The sequence below is a fragment of the Miniopterus natalensis genome, chromosome 2 (assembly GCF_054644295.1).
Source record: "Miniopterus natalensis isolate mMinNat1 chromosome 2, mMinNat1.hap1, whole genome shotgun sequence".
NCBI classification, from domain to species: Eukaryota; Metazoa; Chordata; class Mammalia; order Chiroptera; family Miniopteridae; genus Miniopterus; species Miniopterus natalensis.
The window spans coordinates 87704080-87728475 of NC_142082.1; the positions used below are offsets into that span (position 1 = coordinate 87704080).

Consider the following 24396-nt stretch of genomic DNA (forward strand, 5'->3'; position numbering starts at 1 on the left):
AAGACGTTGGCGGGAGGAGTTAGCGGCTGTTGGGAAAACGGGCTCACGGAAACAGTCCCTTCCTAGGCCGGGGCCGTCGCGGGGTGGGCCGCCTTCCTCCCTCCCAGGCCCGGGCGCCGGCGAGCAGGGGCGCTGGGCCGCCCGCCAGGAACGCCCGGCAGGGCCGCGCAGGAGGGGCCGGGGCCGCGGCCGCAGGCCCCGTTCCGCCCCGACCGCCCAGGGGCCGCTGCGCAGCCTCCCGGAGCAGCCGAGCGAGCAGGTCGCCATGGAGATGGGGCCCGGGGGCGGGCGGGCCGCTGCCGTCCGCACCGAGGCGGCCCCGCGAGGCCCGGGAGCGTCGCTGATTGGCCGATTCAACAGACGCGGGAGCGGTGGAAGCGGCGGTGAAACTAATCAGCGCTGAGCGCCCCAGGCCGCAGCCCCTGGGAGTCCGGGCGTCGCCCTCCGCTCCGGCCCCGCCCCAGCCCCACACCCGGGGAACCCCCTCGTTCTCAATTTCCCGGTGCACTTGCTAATTGTTTGACACTATAGATATAGGTGACATAGATATAGATATACAGATATAGATATAGATATAAACATAGACAAAGATATAGCCATAGATATAAATAGGTATAGATATAGATGATATAGATATAGATACAGGTAGATATAAGGCTGAAAAGAGCGAGGCCCTCGTGGGGCCCTCTGCCTGAAGGACCGAGGGCGGTGGAGGAGCACCCTGCTTGTCCCTTGGGAAGGCGACGTTCTTACCGTAGAGATGTATTCTCGGTCTTTTGCTTGCAGGAAGTGGGGGGCGGGGGGATAAGCCTCGCAGAGGAGACAGACTGGTCCTTGTAGGTTTAGACCCCCAAGAAACCTGGCGCCTTAGTATCCTGGCTTGGACGTCTGTCAGGCTGCTCTCCTCTTCTGGCTGTCAGCCACGTCTTGGAGGAAAGCCTCAACAGATGCAAGTCGCTGTTTCGGTTCAAAGCCGCTTTGATAGTTCACTCCCCGTGGCTCCTGCCCTTTCGGTCCTAATAACTGCAGGGAAGATCCTAGCCTTGGTGGAGTCCCTGGTGGAAGAGGTTGACTAACTGGCTTGTCTATTTCTTCTTCCCTGAGGCAGCAGCCTTTGGAGACTGAGGTGATGCATCTCAGCAGCTCCAAGAGCAGAGTAGTCCTGGCTCCAGTGTCCCGAGGTCCTGATGCCTGTCAGATGACAACCAGAGCCCAGCTTGGCCAGGATCCTCCACAAAGAACAGTGCTAGGGGTGCTAACTGAGAATGCGCAGTACAGGAAGACCTGTGACCAGGTAATGACCAAGAAGCACTGGGAAAGGGCTCTCCTGTCCTGGTGGGAGGTAGGTTTCTCTCTCAGTTTTGCCTATAAACTCTCCTTGAGTATTCCAACCCTGGAATCTGTACTGTTGGGACATTGACTATTTTAAGATCATCTTGTTGGGTCCCTTTTCCAGCTAGAAATAGTGAATAATTTTTTCCCCTCCAAAACTGATGAAATAGGTCTAGGAACTGTTTGGGTTAAGTGTATGTAAAGTCTGGCTGCAAGGAAATGTGAGTGCCCCCAAAGAAACTCTGGGACTGGTGTTACTCCAGGCCTGAGTGGTATGCAGATTGATATAGATGTGCCTGAAGCAATCCTGGATGATCTTTGCTGTGTTCATTGGCGAGTGCTTAGAATCAGGATTGGATCAGGCTGGATTTAGATTCTTTCAAAGGGCAGTTGGGCAAACAGATAGAGAGCAAATTAGATACTGCTCAAACTGATCCCTTAACAGACAGAAAACAAAATCAGATATTTAAATACAAATGAGGGGTTTGGGTCCTTAAGAATGGATTTTCAGGTTAAAAAAAAAAGCTTTCCCAAGTCTGTTACTAGTCAAAATCCTGATAAAAATGGTTTTTAAAGCCTGTAATGCACATTTGTAGTGGAATGATGCTGGCAGTAGTCCAGTGAGGTAGGCAGACTGGGTATCATTTTTTTAATATATGTATTTTAATTGATGATTTTAGAGAGAGAGAAGGAGGGAGGGAAGGAGGGAGAGAGAAAGAGAGAGGTTTATTTGTTATTTCACTTATTTATGCATTCAAGGGGGTGGGGGGCTTAGTGGAGGAGGCCAGATTGAAGCCTCTCATCTACTGACCTGATCATTCAAGCATTTTTGTGGCATCTCAATAGTGGGAGAAAAATACCGAAAGAGACTCGTTTAAAGCTTTGGAAAAAATTGAGTGAAGTTGTTTTTAACAAACTTAATTTTCTTAGCAATGTTTGCTTCTTTGAACTTAAAGTCTAAAGCCTGGTTCTTATGAATTGGCAGTTACGCCTTTGCTGACTGTTCTAACATCTTACGTTGCCTGGTACTAACTACCTCTACATTTCCCTGCTCTGTTCCTCTACAACCTTCTTAGAAATCTACTTTCTGCCTCTGCTTCTCTCTTTAATCCTCCACAACTTCTACCTCCATCCTCACTCTCAGTTAATGGCTTTGTATCCTATTTTCCTAAAAATATGAAAGCAACCAGAAGCGAATTTCCATATGCTCCCATGTGCCGTGTACTCTTTTTTGCTGCATGACTCATGTCCCTACTCTTATGCAAGGTGACCCTACTTGTGTAGTATACCTCTTGCCCCTTCAAGGACATTATTCCAGCAACTTTTTTTTTCTCTCCTCAGTTTTCCTTTCTCTACTGGGTCAAATACATAAGCATATAAATATAATTTTTCTATCTTAAAAATCTTTCAACTACAAAGCTCTTCGCAGTGTCTGGTCTCATTTGTAACAATGTTTCTTAAGAGTTTGCTTATCCCATCCTCCATCAGGATGAGGATTTGGGATGTCAGGTTCACTGCAAATGCCTGAGCAGGGTAGTATGCTAGAGCTTGTTGAACAAATGCTCTCTGTCTCTAGTTCTTCTTTTGCTCACTTTTGACTCAATTCTTAGTCCTTTCAATACTTAACTGATCATTCTGTATTTCTAGAAATAATGTTCTTCTCGCTCAGTCTGGAGAAGACCACTCTATCCTGGATTTCCACTCCCCCTCAGTACCCGGGATCTTCCTTATCCCACTTCTCAGAGTGAGAGTGCTCCAGGGCTTAGTGGTTGACCTGAGTTTGCGCCCACTCCCTTAGCAGTCTCTCCAGGTCTGTTAACATTAAGTGCCATCCATCTGTTGCTGGCTCATACTTTTCATCTCCCACCTTGACCTCTCAGCTATATTGCAGGCTCACATATTCAACAGCCTACTTGACAGCTCCATTTGGATCCTTGGATCATACAATAGGCACCTCAAATCAGTGCAAAACTAACCCTAACCCCAACTGGCTCTTCCCAAGTCTTCTCATCTCAATAAATGGAATATCTATCCTTCCTGTTATTCAGCCTAAAAAGCTTTGTTATCCTTGACTCTTCTTTTCCTCCTACCCCATATTTATTTTGCTGAAAATAATACTATTGGCTCTACTTTTAAAAATGTCTAGAATATCCTCATTTCTCATCCTTTATTAATACTACACTGGTTCAAAACCCTATTGTATCTTACCTGGAATTTGCAAGTTTCACAACTGGTTATCTTACTCACCTTACTTGCTCTCTATAACTCTGCATAGCCAGGATGAGTCTCTTAAAACATAAACCAGATCACACCACTCCTTTGTCCAAAACTCCCCAATTGCTTCCCATCTCAGAATAGAAGATAATCCTTAAATGGCCTATGGTAAGGTGTACATGATCTGGCTTATCTTTTCTTTCTGACTTCATGACCTACATACACTACTCTCTTTCTCACTCTGCCTTGTCTGCTTCTAGCTGTGTCTCTAAGACACACTTCAACATCAGGGTATATACTCATGCTGTTCCCTCTACTCAGAATGCTCTTCCCTCCTCTGTCTGCGTGACTTACTCTCTTAGCTTGTTCATATCTTTGCCCAAGTTTATTTTCTTCATAAGGGCTTTCCCTGGCCACACTGTTTAAAATGGCAATGACTCTCTTTTCCCTGTGTTTTTCTTCTACAAAGTGCTTATCACTATTTGACCTACTATGTCTTTTCTTATTTTTCTTTCTGCTGTCCTACCAACTAGAATATAAACTCCATGAAAGCAATTCTTTTTGAACGTTTGGTTCATTGCTAAATTCTGGGCACCTAGAACAATGTCTGGCATATAGTGGATGCTCAGTAAATGTGTAATGAATGTATGTCTTGACCCATGTACATATATATATGTAGCAAAAGTCAAACTTGGTAGTAATTTGGAATTATGATTATCTGGTTATAGTAACTTGTGATCTGGGTCCTTTATAGTCCCTGTGATTTTACAAGAATTACCATAAAGAATTTTTTTCTTGACTTGGCCAGGTGGCTCAGTTGGTTCGAGGGTAAACCCGTACACCTAAAAGGTTATGGGTTCTATTTCTGGTCACACACATACCTAGGTTTCGAGTTTGATCACATGGGGGAGGCAACGAATTGATGTTCTCTCTCACATTGATTTCTCTTTCTCCCTTCCACTTTCTCTCTAAAAACCAATAAATGTATCCTTGGATGAAGATTAAAAAAAAATAATTTTTTTCTTCTTGAGTAGACATAAACTACATATTTAACTTGCAAGATGGAAGGGAAAGTTATGGAAACACATAATTTGGAAGGAGTATCAACAGTAAACACCAAGATTAATTATAAACAATAAAATGTTTATAGCAGTAGCTAGACCTAGCATTTGCATAAATATTACTTAGATTCATAAAGCTTGTCCACCTGCCCTGGTTCAGCTGACCTTCAGGCCAACCAACATGACTCACCTTAACCTGCAATAGTGTGTGGTACATTATGCTTGTTCACAGAGGGGGTACATATCATTAGTGTTATAGGAATAAAGAAAAGGTAGAAGCAATTATTAGATTTCCCCATCATGTCATACAAAAAGATTCTGTGTTAAGAAAATTTAGTGGTATGAGTTTCTAAAATCATCATATTTCTAGTTACCTGGGTATAAAATGGGAACTTTATAGGGGCTTGCTGACTAAAAGTTAACTGTTTAAGGCAGAGGACTGTAGGAACTCAGTTACTATCCATCAAGAACTGTGCTGGGTACTTACAAAGTCCTGTAATACTATATAAGCATAAAAGCCAATTTACAATCCCCTTTTATTTTAGTTATAGTTTCTTTTTTCTATAATCTTGAGCTCCCTTTGATAAATATGTGAGGAAGATGACAAATTTTAGGTAGCTCTTTTCCCAAATGTCAAATGTAGACAGAGATAAGGAAGAAGTCATACTTCGGAAGCTTCATTTTCTGAAATGATATTGCAGAAATAGATATTTTAATTTAAGATTCCTCTTATCTTTCCAGACTGCTGGTTTGAGTCGTACAGCTTCACATCACCTATTGTTCCTTGGGGTGGCCTTTAACAAAAAAAACTTAATCTTTTTCTAGGGGATCACAACAGTCAGGTGTTTCTCTGGATCAGAAAATGTCTTCCCTCAAGCTGGAAAGAAAGCACTCTCTGACTGTGGGTTCCACATGCCAGCCAAGCAAGGATTTGATATATACATGGACGAGCCTGAGCAAGAGGACAAAAACAGCTGCACTGGGAAAGACAGGATGACATTTGAGGATGTGTATGAAGTAGACACCAGCACACTCAAGTCAGACCTACACTTCCTGCTGGATTTTAGCACAGGTAATCTGACTCACCTACAGTAGATAGTAGGTACCCTGTATTCATAATCACCTTCAGTCTACAATAGCATGTTACTAGCAAGAGAAAACCACAAAGTAATGATTGTTTTCACAACTGCCTGTGGAGGGTTAGTGGATAGAATGAGTTTTTAAATTAATGTCTTACCTGATAATGTTGAACCTGCAGTTTCCCCTATGCTGGTAGATTCATCTCTTCATTCTCAGTCTGAAGATGCATCAGATTTTGGTACAGACATAAATGTGGCTGAATATGCTGAAGAAATTCATCAGTACCTTAGAGAAGCTGAAGTAAGTTTCCCCAAATTCTACCTCAATTTCCAGCACCCCAAGCACTTAATATTAAGATAGTTATAAACTCTTGGCCATAACCATTAATGAATGGCATTCTTATGACATCTAAATATAAGAATATCTATGAAAAATAATAGTTGTGAAGTGAGTAGCAATTATGTGGACTATTCCTCTATGACTCAAAGGGTTTATATATTAAGTATTTCACTGTTAGGAATAATCCATGTTGCCATTTTCCTCCCTCCTTTATTTATTACTTAAGTGTATTAACAAACCAGAATTTCACACTTTCTTTTGTATCATAGTAAAGATTTATTTGGCTCTTGGTCAGTTTCCACCTAATCTTTGCTCATGAGATTTCTAAAATAGCAGCTGTACTGTGGTGTGATCTTTCTGATACTGCAAGTATTTAAATATCAAAACTCTTTTCCCAAAAAGATAAGATACAGGCCCAAAGCATACTACATGAGGAAACAACCAGATATCACAGAAGGCATGAGAAGGATTCTGGTGGACTGGCTGGTTGAGGTTGGAGAAGAATATAAGCTTCAAGCTGAGACTCTCTACCTGGCCGTCAACTTTCTAGACAGGTTTCTTTCGTGCATGTCTGTTTTGAGAGGGAAATTGCAGCTTGTAGGAACAGCAGCTATTCTTCTGGCTTCGTAAGTGTTCTTTAGCTTAAATAATGTGAAACTACAACCTGTAAAAACACATGATTTATTCTTCATTTACTGAAGAAATGCAGTACTTTATATTAAAACTTATTCATGCCTTCTTTGATAAAATATCATAACTTTTATAGTATTTACTGAGAAACTGAATCTTACCACATGTTCACTCTTCAATTCAGATGTTTATGATTTATAGTGACAGTACAGTTTCATGACTAAGGCAACCGTCAGCTCAAATTCAGGATGCAGTTTAACTGTTTTGTGGTGTAATCTTTTGGCTGTATTCTAGTACAAGTAAAAGCCTTCCTTAAGGAGATTTTGGTTATATAGAAGCCTTTTTCATGATCTGGTAAATACACAGTTTATGTGGTTACAGTGAATACATTATTTTAGCTAGTTCCTGTTACTATCAGTCATTGATAATAATATTTAATTGTGTGGAAACGAGCTGGACTGTGGCTGAGCTGCCTTTAATCAAGTGACCTGTTGGTGAGTAGTAGTTTCCTTTCAATTCTGCTGGTCTCAGATATTCTAGTTATTAATGCCTAACAGCTTGCCAAAATTTCCCTACATAAAGGAGAAACAAAAGCAAAAGCAAAGAATTGATAGCAGTGAAACTTTATCAGTCTCTTGGATACATAGCATCAGTTACTAATTCAACAGAGAAAGCTAACCATAATCTTTTAAAAAATCTGACTTAAGGAATTTTTTTCTACCATGTGTTCAACACAACATTCTTTCCCACAAGATGATTTTAATTAAGAGGAGATTACATGTATGTCTGTCATTCAGAATCTTTCAGTATATCAGAGGCCAAAACTAAAATTCTTAGTTGGAAATTATTTCTGTTACTCCATAGCAGTTAATACAACATATCTTTGTAATACTCATGTTCTTGTTCTGGAAATAAATTCCTAGTATTTTCACGGCCCTGTACCATTTAGTGATTTTTTTTAAGTCTGCAAGGGCCATGTGAGAGGCATGGTTTTGATAGCACAGGAAGGAGAGCCACAGGTTCCAAGCATTACTTCCAAAGACTCTTTACCTTTCACAGGAAATATGAAGAAATATATCCACCTGAAGTAGACGAGTTTGTCTATATAACTGATGATACTTACACAAAACGACAACTGTTAAGAATGGAACACCTACTCCTGAAAGTCCTAGCTTTTGATCTGACAGTGCCAACTACCAACCAGTTTCTCCTTCAGTACTTGAGGAAACAAGGAGTGTGCATCAGAACTGAGAACCTGGCCAAGGTATGCCATGTGATTGCCAAGAATGTTGGTGCCAAGTTGGGTAAAAAGTAGCCTTTCCAATCATCCTTCAGTTCTTCCTTCCTTTTCAGGTTTTGTGTTTTGTTTTGTTTTTCCTTTTGTCTTGGGCCCAGAAAAACTTTTTAGCAATGGAAGGGAACTAATTTTAAGAACACAACTTCTGGTTATGAGATATTACTATTGATCATGTTTGGTAGGCACCGGTTGTTTAAACACGCAACTCTTAAAGAAATTTAAGCTTGGAAACTGTTCCCTTCTTGGATACAGATCATATGCAAGCAATATCTCTGAGGTGTACAGAATAGGAACAAAGTAAATGTGATTTGATTTGGCTCTTATCTCCTCCCTAACACATTAAACAATGAAGCATTATTTAGTCATTCGGAGTTATAGAACTTAGTCAAAGGCACTAAAGGTCATATTGGTTTGGAAAACTTGGTTTCCAACCACTATGACTTAGTATATATGGTATTTATGTGCTATACAAACAGTAATAAAGAAGTCTATGTAAATTTCCCAATGTTTCTTCTAATTTGATAAATTATCACTGGTACTGTTCTAGCCTCTGAACTACATGATTTTGCCTGATATAAATAGCTTTAATGTGGTCATAGTTTGCCTTTGGCTGAAGTCTATAGTCCCACTGTAGTGGCCAGAGCAATGCTACTTCACCTGACCAGCATAAACCTGTACTACTAGCATAAGTAACCCATCACATATACTGTGTGCATAGGCCAAATACTTGTGTATTGAAATTTATTACAACATAAATATTTTTCTGGTTGTGGACAGGCATGGCAGTTATTAACCTAGTGAATAATTTTGAGCATCAATTGCAAGGACAATTGGTGCAGGTTGAATAAAAATAAGACACAATTTTATTGCCTGACTTTTTTTGAGAGAGAGAAAGAGAGAGTAAGGGAGAGAAAGAGAAACATTGGCTGCCTCCTGCAGGTCCCCTACCAGGGATTAAGTCCTCAATCTGGGCATGAGTGCTGACCAGGAATCGAACTGACAGCCTCTTGGTGCACAGGACAACACTTAACCAACTGAGCCACTCCAGCCAGGGCAATTTCCCTGACATTTTTAAGTTTACTTGTAACTTTAGTCAAATTCCTAATTCCAATGAGATTTGTCTCTCTTGTTTTTAGTACGTAGCAGAACTGAGTCTACTTGAAGCTGACCCATTCTTGAAATATCTTCCTTCATTGATAGCTGCAGCAGCTTATTGCCTGGCAAACTATACTGTGAACAGGCACTTCTGGGTAAGATTCTAATTACTTTTTTCTAGATGAAATTCAAGACCTCTCTAAAATCCATTCAGTAAACCTTAAGGCTTAGAATGGGCTGTCCTCTTACGATTCTTGCCAGCAGACTACAACAGCCTTCATGGCTTTGACTCAATGGCTTTGCTCTATGGAGAGTAGAGATTGCAGGAAGTCAAAAAGATGGTGTTGGCATGCTCATTCAACAGAAGCAGGCCTGGAAACCTCAATGCCTGCTCTCATGCAAGGAGGGCCCTTGTAGTATAAGCATTGACCACTTCAAGCAAAAGTTGCTGACTTTTCCCCTAAAAGTTGTTGACAATTAAGATGGTTGGAAGGTTGGATCATGCTTTTAAGAGAACAGGAAAGTTAATATTGCCTCTTGGATCAAGAAGGTGGCAAGAATGGAAATGGGCCCCTAGGTTTGGTTCTGAAGGCTCACTTTTGTGCTGAAAGAAGCGGGGTGCCTACTTTTATTTCCTAGAATACTTGTTTCTTTTTCTGCATTTGGCTAAGAATCTTTCGTATTCTGTGTAAATAAGGTGTTCAGGTAAGTATATTATAAATGTACAATATGAGTGAATTTAGAACTCTGGTTATTCTTTCTAATATTTTTGTGTCTAACGTCTCTGAAGAAGGATTATGGTGTCTTTTGAGATAAATATGTGTTATAGCTTAACAGCGAGAAGGACAAAGATCGCCACATTCAGGGTCAAATGTAGGAGCAAAGTTTATTGCGCTAGCAGATGACAGGGGCACCACACCCAAATCTGCTGTTCCCCACCCCCTACACTAGCAGTATTTAAACCAAAAAATCATATCCTCCTTGGCTGGAGGGGGATGAGCTGTTTTAATGGCCTTGCGAAAGCAGTTGGGTACAGAAGCCGAAACAAGCATTAGTCAGTTTATCTTAGGCACCATCTTAAGTTTTTGTTCCTGGAACTGGGGGCAATTTAGAAAACATTCCCTGTGTAAAGGTCAGAGCTTAATCATAGAGTTTCAGTGGATTTCTTTTCCCAACCTTATGAGTCCAGGTGGGGCCTTGGGCCATAAATCCAGATTACTATGAGCCCAGGTCATTCCCCACTGGTTTTTGTGACTTTTGAGTCAAATTGTAGACTCATCTTCCTGGGGGAGGGGGTTATAATTTTCTTTTATAACTAATAACTTGGCCGAATTAATTCATCTCTGAATGAACTGGAAGAGCCAATTAATTATGCAAGGCCCCAAGATCAGGGCCATTGGAATCAGTTGGAGGGGTCCTATAAGGGGGATGATCCATTTCCCTATTCCTCCCCAGATTAGCCAGTTTCCTAGTAGACTATCCTCATGCCTAGTGGCCTGCTCTAGTAATTCCTTGGCTTCACTGGTCCCATCCAATAAGGTTTCTCTCCCCAAGTGCAAGGAGTTGCTGATTCCTAACATGCTGCTGGCTGATAAGTATATGCAACAAAGTTAGGTCCAGGAGCCGTCTTTTTCAGAAGCCGATCTAAGGCTGTCAGTGTCAGGGTAGAAACACATGGGCATGGACTCGATGCCCCCTGGGCTAGTGTTCCTAGGTTGAGGAGGCTCCCTGTTAACAGTGTGGGGAGCACTCCCTTTCTCAGAAATGGGCATGCACAATATTTAACCTTTGTACAGAGTATTAGTAGGGTCAAGAGTCCGGCATTCACGAGAGTCTTATCTTTAAAGGATCCGAAGAAGCCTGGACTGTCCATCCTGTCTTCTTCACCTTTAGCCGTGAATGATGTAACCAAGTCGGGATGGCGTTGACTTTAACAGCCGTAGGTGTGGTGAGGATGACAGTGTAGGGTCCCTTCCAGGCAGGTGTTAGTCCCTGAGTGGTGAACTTCTTTACCCACACGGAGTCACCAGGCTGGAAAGGGTGCACAGGCTCCGATGAGGGAAGGGGTGCGACGTCACGGATAAGCTTATGCACGGCCTGCTGGACAGACTGCAGGGCCTGTAAGGACTTGAGCAGGGAATGGTTATGGATTTCGGCCTTCATTTCCTCCCGGAGCTTGGGGAGAAGTGGAGGCGGCCCACTATACATGATTTCATAGAGGGAGAACCCTTCCCGATAAGGGGTGCACCTAGCCCTCAGAAGGGCGAAGGGCAGTAATGTAGTCCAGTTTTCACCAGTCTCTAAGACAAATTTAGTTAGGGTTTCTTTTAGAGTTCTATTCATGCGCTCTACCTGTCCCAAGCTTTGGGGCCTGTAAGCACAATGAAGTTTCCAATTAATATTCAGATCCTTTGCTATGTCCTGAGATATTCTGGCTCCCAAGGTGGGGCCATTGTCCAACCCTATAGTAACTGGCAGTCTGAACCTAGGGATTACTTCCTGGAGTAATTTTTTTATTGCTACTGCCTGAGCGCGCCGGCAGAGTCGAACGGTCCAGAGAGTAGGGTTGAGGATGGAGAAAAGACAGACACGAAATAGATGGGGTCGGGAAGACTGCAGCTCGTGACGGCTGCAGCCCCGAGTTTATTTTCCAAGCTCAATTTATACCGGCGCTGTTGTTTTTGCTAAATAGCACCCTGCCCCGCATTCCTTCCCCTTGCCAGATACAAAGTAGTTCTCTCCAGGCTGCACAAACACACCTTCAGCGTAAACATCCTGCCTCCTGCAGGAGCTCAGACCTTGGTAACTATCTTTGTCTCGGCTTCTAATGGGAACTTGTTGGGAAGGATTGAGTCCTTGGCTCGGTATGTAGCTTGACTGTCCCTTAACCCTTCAGGCCAGGGCCAGCTTCCTAATAAGCCTTTCTAGAATTTAAGGCTGCAAACTAAATTAGTATCACTTTGGTGCCTCAAGGTCTGTGTCAGGGAGCAGGAGAGCACTTCTGCAGCTCACCTGTGCCTGGGGCCACAGCAGCTCACCCACATCTCCCAGGGAGCAGGGGAGCACATCTGCAGCTCACCCAAGCAGCTCCTCCGTGCCTGGGGCCACAACGGCTCCCCACAACTACGGAAACCATTTCTGTCCTGGTGGGATATGCTTCTACCCACCCTGAGAACGTATCTACACAGACTAATAAGTACCTGTAGCCTGAGCCTGGGGGTTTCACTTCTGTGTAGTCTATTTCGCAATGTTCCCTGGGTGCAGCCCCCCTGCTTCTGATTCCCTCTGGGGACTTTCTACCTCGCCTCACATTCACTTGGGCGCAGGTGATGCACCTTGACCATGCTGTCTACTATGTGGCCTAGATTTGGAACATAGTACTTGCCTCTAATCAACTCAGTAAGCTTGGTACTTTCTAGGTGGGTGACCTGATGTAGGGAGTTATTAAAAGTCTGGCCTAGGGTTTCTGGTACTAACAGCCTCCCGTCTGGTAGGATACACCACCCATTTTCCTCTTGAGTGGCCTGTTTCTGTTCGTCCCACTTCTGTTCTAATTCAGTGTAAGTGGGGGACAAGGGCAAATCTGGGTCAGACACAGTCACTAGAATTTTGAGTGGCCCCACTGGTTTTAGGGCCATTCCCCGGGCTGTTTGGTCTGCTGCCCAGTTTCCCGTTGCCTCTACTGAGTTTCCCTTTTGATGTCCTTTACAGTGCACTGTTGCCAGTGCCTTTGGCAACCAGATAGCCTCCAGCAAAATTAAGATTTCTTCCTTATTTTTAATGTCCTTCCTGGCAGAGGTCAATAATCCCCGTTCCCTGTAGACGGCACTGTGTACATGGCAGTAGCCAGTGCATACCTGCCGTCACTGGAGATGGTCACTGACTTGTCCTCACTCCAATAGAGAGCCTGGATTAAGGCTGCTAGCTTGGCCTTCTGTGCTAAGGTTCCTTGGTTCAGGGACTGAGACCAGACAACTCGGTCTACAGTCACTACTGCTGCCCCAGCATACCTGATGCCTTCTTGAACGTAGCTGCTCCTGTCTGTGAACAATACCTCGTCTGGCGATGGCAGTGGGACATAGGTGAGGTCCGGGCCGGTGGTTTGCATGATGTCAATTACCTCTAGGCAGTCATGCACTGGCTCCTCAGGGATATCCTCTGGCAACAGACTGGCAGGGTTGATGGCCAGGGACTTGTGAAACTTGATACAGGGTTGGTCTAGCAGGAGTGCCTGGAACTGGGTGACTTGGGTATTTGACATCCAGAGCTCCAGGGCACTCTGGAGAAGGGTCTCAACTGCATGGGGTGCAGTCACAACTAATTCCTGTCCTAGAGTCAGCTTATCTGCCTCCTTTACCCGTAGTGCCGTAGCCGCTACTGCCCGGAGACAGGCAGGCCAGCCAGCCGCTACAGGATCAAGCCTTTTGGACAGGTAGGCCACTGGCCTTTTCCATGGTCCAAGGGCCTGGGTGAGGACCTCTTTGGTGATGCCCCTTGCCTCGCTTACATACAGGTGGAAGGGCTTTGTGACATCTGGTAGTGCCAAGGCTGGTGCCAAGGCTAGAGCCCTTTTTTGTGTCTCAAAAGCCTGTTATTCAGTTTCAGTCCATTGTAAGGGTTGTGTTCCTCTCGTGCTGGCATACAAAGGTTTGGCGATGTCCACGAACCAGGAATCCGCATGCAGCAGTATCCTGCTGCCCCTAGGAATTCCCAAACTTGTCTTTTTGTTCCGGATGTGCGTATTCGTAGGATTCCTTCTACCTGGCTAAGGGATAGTGTCTTTCTGCCCTTACTGATGTTGTACCCTAGGTATGTGATGCTGGGGGAATACAGCTGAGCCTTTTTAGCTGAGACTCGGTAACCCAGGGCCTGTAAGGTGTTCAGCAGGCTCTCGGTAGTTTCTCGGCACTTTTCCTCACTGCTTGCAGCAAGTAGGAGGTCATCTACATACTGGAGCAGGGTACAGCCGAGGTTTTCCTGCCAGAATCCCCTAAGGTCTGAGCTCAGGGCCTCATCAAACAGGGTTGGAGAGTTCTTAAAACCCTGAGGCAGCCTGGTCCAGGTTAACTGGCCTGAGAACCATTCTTCAGGGTCAGTCCATTCAAAGGCAAAGATGGGTTGGAGCCAGAGGGATACTGAAGAAGGCATCCTTTAAATCCAGTACAGTATAAAATTGGTGTTCAGGGTCAGGAGACTCAACAGGTTATAAGGATTCAGGACTGTTGGGTGTATAGTCTCGACCCAATTATTCACTTCCCTTAAATCCTGCACCGGCCTATAGTCCTTAGTTCCTGGTTTTAGGACCGGCAATAAAGGAGTGTTCCAGGGAGATTGGCAAGGAACTAAGATTCCTGCCGCCCGAAGACGGGAGATGTGTCTAGCAACTCCCTTCCTAGCTTCTAGGCTCATGGGGTTCTGTCTTAACCGGGGCTGGAGTGGCAGTTGCTGTCAGCTGGACTACAACTGGAGGTTGATGGCTTGCCAGCCCGAGGGTTGTTCTCCACTCAGACCATTGGGAACTGCTCCTGGAGGTGCCTTAAGTACTTTGACTCATTAGAATCTGGGCTCTGAGGTTCAGCATTCCTTTCCTGTAGGAGATACTCTTCTGACAGGGGACAGGTGAGTAAGAGGTGAGCTGGGGAAAGGAGTGGCTGGTGGAGTCCTTCAGGTTCCTGGGGGGCCACAGAGAGATGGGCTTCTTCTTCCAAAGATATGACCGCCTGCAATTTCTGGAGAAGGTCCCGTCCAAGGAGAGGATATGGGCACTCAGGGATGACTAGGAAGGAATGTGTCACCGTGCACTTGCCAAGATTAACCCTTTGTGGTTGTTTGTCTGCTCTCAGCCACCAAAGCTTTTTTACCGTTCCGGTCATATGTCTGCTCTCAGCCACCACAGCAAGGAACCGAACGAATCTTAACTCTATTCATTCATGTATCAGTTCATAATTTCTCTTGTTTATCCTTCATAATCTTACATATTATGTATCACTGCTCTTTCAATGGAAACTAATTCCGACCAGTATGACACCCATGTCCAAATTTAATACGACCACAAAGGGTTAACAGTCCTGTGAGTAGTCCACGGGTAGTGGGCTGTTTGACCTGTTGCTCCCTATATTGGGGTTTGTTTTCCTGTTAGCGGGCCTAAGGGCTTGGTCAGGACAGAATGAGCCGCCCCAGTGTCTATCAGGAAGCTCAATGGCTTGCCCCCTACTTGTGCAGTCACCCTGGGCTCCCAGGGGCTTAGTGGGAAGGAGCCCTGGTCCCATAAATCCTCAAGGTTAAGGACAGCCAGTGTTTGTTCTCCCTTCTTCCCTCCCTTTTCCAGATGATTCGGACATTCCCATTTCCAATGCCCTTCTTCCTTGCATTAAGCACATTGATTCTTGCCTAGTTGTGGCCTGGGTCTGCCTTCCTTGTTCCTTCCCCAGCCTTCCCTCCCTGAGTCTCTCCCTGCTGGGGGATCCTGCTTCTCTAAGTGCAGTTACTACCACCTTAGCTATTCACCTGTCTTGCTTTTCTCCTGGGGTATCCCTATTATTAAAGACTTTCTGGGCTATCTCTACTAATTGAAAATGGTTCATCCCCTCAAAACCCTCTAACTTCTGAAGCTTCTTTCTGATGTCTGTGGCAGACTGAGTGACAAAGGCCACATTTATTGCCCTCTGGTTTTCTTGGGCGTCTGGATCTATAGGGGTGTAAACCCAGTACGCTTCATACAGATGCTCCAGGAAAGCAGCAGGCAATTCCTGAGGCTCCTGAACAATTTCAGAAACTTTGGACAGATTTGTGGGCTTTTGGGCTGCTCTCTTCAGCCCTAAGAGCAAAAACTGGTGAAAAGTGTCCAGGGAACTTTTCCCACCTGCAGTGTTGGGATCCCAGCAGGGTCAGAGAGAAGGGAAGACCTCCTCAATCCAGTCCCGATTCTCTTCTAACGAACCTCCTCCCAGCCCTATGACCGCCTTCTTTGCCTCCTGTTTTATTCTATTTCTCTCCTCCGAGGTAAACAAGGTAGTGAGAAGCTGCTGACAATCATCCCATGTTGGTTTATGGGTCTGAAACACAAGCAGGTTGATCAGAGCCTAAGGTTTTTCTGAGAAAGGGGATTCTGGGCCTTCCAATTACACAAATCACTGGTGGAAAAGGGGACATAAACCATGAAGGGCTTTCCCCCAGGATTTGCACCTACAGGAGGCACCTCTCTAAGGAGGAGGACAGTGGGAGTCCCCCATGGCCCTTTCTCTTCACCATATTCAGACCTGCTTCTGGTATATGGTGGTGAGAGTAGGGGTCCCTGGTGTTGGGCCCTGGGTTCTTGTTCTCCGGGCCCTTGGAGACTAGGATTGTATGGCGGAAGAAGATCAGCCTCCTCCTGGGGAGCGGACAAGACAGGGGGCTCTGTCCTTGCCTTTGCCCTCGGTGCCTTTGACCTGAGAACAAGGACTCGGGCCCCAGTTTTTAAAGCACAGGCCTGCAGCCACTGGGGTGCATAGTCTACCAGGTTAAACCATTGGTCAGTGTAAGGAAACTGGTCTGGGTGACCGGGCTCCCTGTTACTGTGTCCCACACAGCTTCAACTAACCTGGGGTCAGAGAACCCAGTGTCTGGCCACCCTACTCCAAATTTTGGCCATTCCAATTCACACAGGGTTCGCAGGAACCCCTTCGACCATTTTATAATAAACCCCCCTTCCTCCTCAAACCCTTCTTTGAAGTACCTGAGGAGGCACCCAAGGGGGTTTTCCTGGCAACTAAAACCTCCCCTTATGATGAGAGAGAGGGAGACAACGACAAGGGACAAAAGACAGAAAAGGGATAGCCACTTGGGTTTTATTGTCCAAAGTCTTCCGAGGAGCATGGCCGGACTCTGGAATAAAAGAAAACCGGACTTATCACTGAGACAACAGACAGAAAAGGAGGAAGGAGGTGAACAAGGTGATCTCGAGAGGGAAATAATCCCTCAAAGTGCCCTGAAAGAAAAGGTGAGTTATCCATTCACAAATACCATCAAATGTCACGGAAGTCGGATAAAACCAATTGATGTCCCCTAGTATAGAGCGAATGAATCCACAAAAAGAAGACAACAAACACCGTGGCCGCATACAGGAAGGGCCAACACAGACAAGAAATCCAGGCTTCACTCCTATGTCTTGGAGGAAGGTGACCTCTTAGCGGAGGTCTAAGCGCCTCCGGCTGCTCCGCTAACCAGGACCAGCGGTTCAGAAACAGAAACCAGGCTCACCTCTGGAGGATTTCCAGGCTGTTGCTCCAAAAAGTTTGTGTGATATGATGGTGCTCTCAATGGACCTTTTCCCGAGCCCCCGGGGCCAGTCTCCGCGGCCCTGGAACGTCTCAGGGGGCGCCTCCCCTGGAGTCCCCCTAGGTCTGGAGGCCAGGCCGGAGGCACCGCTATGTCGGCATGAGGTATCTGTCGTCTGGTGACACGGAGCACCAGATCTCACTGGGGCCTCCAAACATTATAGCTTAACAGCAAGAACGACAGAGAAAGCCACACTCAGGGTCAAATGTAGGAGCAAAGTTTATTGCGCTAGCAGACAACAGGGGCACCGCACCCAAATCTGCTGTTCCCCACCCCCTACACTAGCAGTATTTACACCAAAAAATCATATCCTCCTTGGCTGGAGGGGGATGAGCTGTTTTAATGGCCTTGCGAAAGCAGTTGGGTACAGAAGCCGAAACAAGCATTAGTCAGTTTATCTTAGGCACCATCTTAAGTTTTTGTTCCTGGAACTGGGGGCAATTTAGAAAACATTCCCTGTGTAAAGGTCAGAGCTTAATCATAGAGTTTCAGTGGATTTCTTTTCCCAACCTTATGAGTCCAGGTGGGGCCTTGGGCGGTAAATCCAGATTACTATAAACCCAGGTCATATGGACACTAGTGATTAATTTCCTTTATTTCACCGTTTTATCTTCAGATTTCTCATATCTTAGAAAGTTATATGATACAACTTTTTTCTTTTGTCTTGATTAGCCAGAAACCCTTGCTGCATTTACAGGCTATTCATTAAGTGAAATTGTGCCTTGCCTGAGTGAGCTACATAAAGCATGCCTTGATATACCCCATCGACCTCAGCAAGCAATTAGGGAGAAGTATAAGATTTCAAAGTAAGTTCCTGAAATTTTCTTATCTACACTCATTATTTAAAGCTTTAAAGCTTTAATAGGTCATAGAAATATCAGAATTAAAAATAGAACAAACTGTATATCTGGTGCTAGGCTGGAAAAGCAAGGTTGTATGTTAAATCAAGAAAATCAGTTAAAAACAAACAAAATCAAACAAAGGAAAAATAAAATAAGTTCAGAGACATAGATTTATAATTAGCTTGTAGTATGTACCATCAGCTACCTTCTTTCCTTTCTGTTAAAACTACTAGAAAGTTTTCTGTGGCCTAACTGAGATTTTACAAAACTGAAGTCTTTGGCTCATGCTGAACTTGCTTTGGGTCTCATTTCAGGTACATGCATGTGTCTCTTATGGAACCACCTGCAGTTCTTCCTCTACAATAAGTTTCAGAAATGAAGCACTTTCAGAACTTAACCTCCAGATCAACAGAACTGCTCCTAATTTTTATAGGTTTCTGCAGGTTGAATCAACTAGTGTTTGTACAATATAGATGACATATTTTTAAAAATATGAATGTATTTAGGTTCTCTTAGATTTAGTAGCTTGTAGAATAGTTTTAACATTTAAAAAAGAATAAATAACTTGCTTTATGGCCATGCGTTAGGTTTATTTACTAATTATCATGGCTGACACACTTGCCTGAATTTTAGTTGAGAATATTAAAAATGTCATCTCTATTTTAAGAATTCTAAGTTGGTTTTAAAAATCTGGCATGTATTAGGGTTTGGCTGGTGACACGGGCTGCTAAGTCACAAGGAAGGGAAGAGGATTGTGTTGAAGTTGAGCAGATACTAAGGGGGTTGTCTTGAAAAGCTAGTTTGCTTTCCAGGAGACAGTCTGGCAGATATCCTAAGGGGGTTTCATCAGTATTTTCCCCAAGCCTATAAAACAAGCTTAGAATAAAAGTTATAGAGTTCAAAAGAGGCTTGTTGAAGGGTAGGGAGGAAGGGAACTTTCAACTAACTAGAGACTCCTAGGTGGGAATTATCCCTGAGTCGTGAAAACAGCAGAGAGGAGGGAGATGCAAGAATGTAGCCTTGAGAGTAGCTTATCTTCTCTGCAGTTTTGAACAGAGGAGCTATTTGAGTCAAAGGAGCCAACAATCTCAGGGTTTAATTACCAGGTAAATTGTGGAAGGCCACAGCAAAGAAAAGGGACTGTTTTCTGTCCTTACAGCATGCTATTAGGTTTAAGTGTTCTGAGGAACCCAGATATTTTCATGTTTGTAAATAGCTGTCCTGAGACTTTTTGCTCCTATCTCTTCATGTAACTCCATAAATTGGCAAAGGAAGGAACTCCAAGTTTAGACAGATTAGTGAAAGAACGTAAACAAGCACTGTCTATACTAGCTTCCTTCTAGGACACCAGAGAGGAAAGGCAGTGGGTTGAGGACTAAATGTGCTAGAGTAGCTTCGAGCAGTGACTTATATTTAATGCTAATCCAGGCATTAAATATATTTAATTTGTATTTAATATTTGATGCTCATTTGTAAAGGGATACCATTATGTCAATACTCATTTTTTTTTCTTTTTTCTTTTTCTGTTTTGTTTCTCTTCTATTTTTTTTCCCTTTTTTTGTGCTTATTTTTTTTCAATGTTCATTTTTTATTTAGTCACCCATCAGACATTTTTTTAAAAAATTACCTTTATTGTTGAAAGTATTACAGGCGTCCCATTTGTTTTTTCCCCCATTGACCCCGCCACATCACTCCCACCCCCTCCCCAGGCCTTCACCCATTATTGTCTGTGTCCATGGGTTATGCATATATGCATATAAGTTCTTTGGTTAGTCTTTTCCCACCCCTAACCTCCTTCCTTCTTCCCTCTGAGATACAAGAGTCTGTTGCATGCTTCGATGTCTCTGGCTCTATTTTGTTTGTCAGATTCTTTTGTTTATTAGCTTATTCTTAAAGAAGACCCCTCAACATTTCATGTAATACTGGTTTGAAACTCCTTTAGCTTTTTTTTTTTTTTTTTTTAATATATCTGTATTGATTTCAGAGGGTAGAAGGGAGAGGGAGAGAGAGAGATAGAAACATCAATTATGAGAGAGTTGTCATTGATCAGCTGCCTCCTGCACACCCTCAACTGGGAATTGAACCCGCAACCTAGGCATGTGCCCTGACTGGGAATCGAACTGCAATCTCCTGGATCCTAGGTCAGTGCTCAACGGCTGAGCCACACCAGCTGGGCCCTTTAGCTTTTTCTTATCTGTGAAGCTCTTTATCTGGACTTCATTTCTAAATGACAGGTTTGCTGGGTAGAGTAATCTTGGTTGTAGGTCCTTGCTTTTCATCACTTTGAATATTTCTTGCCACTCCCTTTTGGCCTGCAAAGGTTCAGTTGAGAAATCAGCTGTCAGCCATATGAGTGCTCCCTTGTATGTAACTAACTGCTTTTCTCTTGCTGCTTTTAAGATTCTCTCTTTGTCTTTAACTTTTGGCATTTTAATTGTGATTTGTCTTGGTGTGGACCTCTTTTGGTTCCTCTTGTTTGGGACTCTCTGTGCTTCCTGGACTTGTAAGTCTGTTTCTTCAAACAAGTAGGGGAAGTTTAGTGTCATTATTTTTTCAAATAGGTTTTCAATTTCTTGTTCTCTTTCTCCTCCTTTTGGCATTCCTATAATGTGAATGTTGGGCCACTTGAAGTTTTCCCAGAGACTCCTTACACTATTTTCATATTTTTGGATTCTTTTTTCTCTTTGCTCTTTTGGTTGGGTGTTTTTTGCTCCCTCATATTCCAAATTACTGATTTGATTCTCAGTGTCCTCTACTGTTGATTCCTTGTAAATTATTCTTTATTTCAGTTTGTGTAGACTTCATTTCTGATTGATACTTTATTATGTCATTGATGATTTCACTAGTTTCTTTAATAGTCTTACTAAGATCCTTGAGCATCCTTATAACCATTATTCTGAACTCTATCTAGTAGCTTGCTTGGCTCCATTTCACTTAGTTATTTTTCTGGATATTTCTTTTGTTCTTTCCTTTGTGATATGTTCCTTTCCCTCTGTATTTTGGCTGCTTCCTGGTGTTTGTTTCTATGTATTAGGTAGAGCTGCTATGTCTCCTGGAATTTGTAGAGTGGCTTTGTGTAGTAGGTGTCCTGTAGGGCCCAGTGGCTCAGCCTCCCCAGTCACCTGAGCTGGGCCTTCTAGGTGCTCCCCTGTGTGTGCTGTGTGCTCTGTACTATTGTAGTTGAGCCTTGGTTGCTATTGGCATCACTGGGAGGAACTGAACTCCGGGCCAGTCAGCTGTGAAGACCAGCTGCAGCTACAGCTGAAGAGCTAGTGTGCTGGAGACACCCCTATGGAGCAGGATTTACTTCAGTGGAGCTTTGGTGTTCACCAAGTGCACCCCTTGAGTGTGTCACTTGTGAATGTAGTAGGGTTATAATCTGGCGCAGCTGAAGCTGACCACTGGGTGCAGTGTCTCTGGGGTCTCTCATGAGGCACAAAGTCAGTGCCTTGCCCAGGGCCACCCAGCATGAGCTACAAAGCAAACTATAGGTGGATGCTACTTGTGCTGGGCTTGGCAGTGTCGAGGAGAGGCCAAGCTATGAACCAATGCAGGCTGCTGCTAGTGCCAGGCCTGGGGCCACTTATCAAGAGGTATGGGGCATGCTGAGGCCAGCTGCTGCTTGTTTGAGAGATTCTAGGAAAGTCCAAAATCTGAGGTAAGAGAGGCCATTTGCATAGAAATGCCACTGGAAATGGTTTGGATGAGCTTGCAAGTAGGGAGGGGCGGGGGTCTCTGGGAATCACCAGGTCTGAGCCAGTGTTGATGGAGATTTAGATGTGGTGACTCCCTGCCAGCTGTGTGGGGGAGGGCTTGTCAGAGGAGCAATGGCCTCTGACAGCTCTTCTGTCTGGGAGAAAGCTGCCCATCCACCTGTTGCCCTGATTCTAGGCAAGTTAGTTCCTCCCTGAATGTCCCAGGTTCCTTTCCAGCTGCCACCCCAGTGCTGGAGCTCAGAGGGAGCGTATCTATGTAAGTCCAGGCACCGGCCCTTTAAGAGGAACTGCCTGGGACTCCTGCAGCCTCCAAGTCGCTCAGCCAGAATCCCCACTGGTTTTTACAGCCTGAAGTTGTGGGAACTTCTCTTCCCGGCACTGGAACCCTGGGCTGGGGGGCCTGATGTGGGGCTGGGACCCCTCGCTCCTCTGGGAAACCTCCACCACCAAAATATCCCAACTGGTTTTAAACCACAGCCCCTGGGTGTGGGGCTTCTGCCAGGTCTCTGCAATTCAACCCAGATTCTGCCCCCTGTCTCTGTCCTTCCTCCCCATCTCGATATGCTTCTTCAGTTCCCTAGTTGTAGGACTTCTGTTCAGCTAGATTTCAAGAGGTTCTGAATGATGGTTGTTCTGTATTTTAGTTGTAATTTTGATGTGGTTGAGGGAGGCAGCAGGTACCGCTGTTACCTACTGCGCCATCTTGTTGTCTCCCCCATCAAGCATTTTTAAGTATTTCAGTCTTAGAAGATGCTAAGAGAAGTAGAAAAAGCAAATTTCACTGTAGGATTGGACTACAGAATAATTAAGCTAACCTCTCATGTTTATGTCTTCAGAGATATCCATACTAAAGTCTGCTCTAGCTCACCTTATTCATGATCCTACATTTCACCTCACTACATATTTATGTATGACTCCTTCCAACATCACTTATGCACTATACAAATTGGGGAAAATTGAAAAAATAAACAAACACTTAATTTTCTTTTAAAGATTAGAAAGCAAATCAAGAGAGGACTTGGCCTTAAGGGAAGGTGGTGCTTATTTGGGATATATAAATTTTGTTAATCTCAAGATTAGTAGTTCTGGACCAGTAGGCCCTAGAGGCACTGAGGCCTGTATGGGTATCCTGTTTCCAGACCTGCTCCAGGGCTCAGCACAGTGGCTCTGCAGAGATAAAAACAATAGAAGCATGTTTTCTAGCTTCCTTTACACAGAAAAGTTTAGAATCGGGTAGCTTTTGGTAACATGAGAGTAGATGAAATGAACTCCAAATTTTATGTTAGTTTCAAGCTCTAATGAAATTATAAATATAAACACATTGTTTGTGGGTAGTTTTTATCGCGCGCTCTACTACCAGTCAACGTAAAACGTATAAATACATTTCCCGCATACAATGTGTAAAAATGCGACCATATATTACATATTTTGTGAAGACTGTTTAAAGAGTACCCACCAGCTCTTAAAAGGTTTTATCATTGCCTTTTTCCTGCCCTGCAGATTGACATTGTCAAAGTGTCTCCATTTCTGGTTCCATTGAATAAATCAACATTTTCCTAAGTGTTTTGTGTGTTATTACCTAAGTTTCACAAAGGGGATACAGTACCTGTATCAGTATTGAATTCTCTTGTTTTTATATTATGTAATCAGCAGTTTATAATCTAACATTCTAATTTATGTGTGGGTATGTTTCTGTTTACTGCATGTATATGCTTACCTTTCCAATTATCCTTTGCACTTGGCAATGTTAAAAGACATACTATATATTCAACATCAAATTGCCCCCTCCTGCGGGGACAGAGTCAGAGGCCAGTTCTGGCTGAGACTTTAGTGGTAGAAGTGCTATGTCTGTCTCTTTTCAGCTTCAAAGTCTTGAGGAATTGGCCAGAGAAGCTTCCTCTCATTCTCTGCCAGTTTACCCTGGGGGACCACCTCCCTGTAAAACGTGCATATCTCCATCAGTGGCAAGTTGGATCTCAACACAATACATTTTCTTCCACTAGTGATATTTTTGTTTTAGAAAATTTGCTTCAATGAGAAGGGACCTTGTAGAAATTGATACAGTGGTACCTTGGTTTTCAAATGTAATCTGTTCCAGAAGACCGTTTGAGTTCTGAAATGTTCGAAAACTGAGGGATCAACAGCCGACAGCCAGGCCTCAGGATCTTGCACTCAGTGGAAGCCATGTGGCATGTTCAACTTCTGAGGCGTGTTGGAAAACCGAAGCATTTACTTTCGGGTTTACTGTGTTTGTAAACAGAAATGTTCATCAACGGAGACATTAGAAAACTGGGGTACCACTGTACTTCATTGTGAATTATTTTACAAAGGAGGCCTTTATCTCTAAACCCCAATCTGAAATTTAACCTTAACATTAGGTCACAAAACTGCACTACAGTTGTCCCTTGGTATCTGCAGGAGGTTAGTTCCAGGACCCCTGTGGATACCAAAATCCTTGGATGCTCTAGTCC

The 24396-nt window shown here is 44.0% G+C and overlaps 1 protein-coding gene across 1 annotated transcript; it reads left to right on the plus strand.

Moving 5' to 3' along the window:
• The first annotated feature begins 1123 nt into the window (after nt 1–1123).
• CCNA1 (cyclin A1) lies at nt 1124–19641 on the plus strand. The gene is made up of 8 exons (XM_016197260.2): nt 1124–1294; nt 5433–5679; nt 5866–5987; nt 6429–6652; nt 7716–7920; nt 9090–9203; nt 18040–18173; nt 18524–19641. The coding sequence occupies exons 1-8, from the start codon at nt 1130–1132 to the stop codon at nt 18573–18575; spliced, it is 1263 nt and encodes a 420-aa protein (XP_016052746.1). The 5' UTR covers nt 1124–1129; the 3' UTR covers nt 18576–19641.
• The last annotated feature ends 4755 nt before the right edge of the window (nt 19642–24396 follow it).

Excerpts from the sequence above, each read along its gene's own strand:
- CCNA1 (XM_016197260.2), top strand. The coding sequence starts at position 1,130 with ATGCATCTCAGCAGCTCCAAGAGCAGAGTAGTCCTGGCTCCAGTGTCC. Across the intron at positions 1,295-5,432 it reads ACAGGAAGACCTGTGACCAG|GGGATCACAACAGTCAGGTG; the intron begins GTAATGACCAAG and ends ATCTTTTTCTAG. Across the intron at positions 18,174-18,523 it reads GAGAAGTATAAGATTTCAAA|GTACATGCATGTGTCTCTTA; the intron begins GTAAGTTCCTGA and ends GTCTCATTTCAG.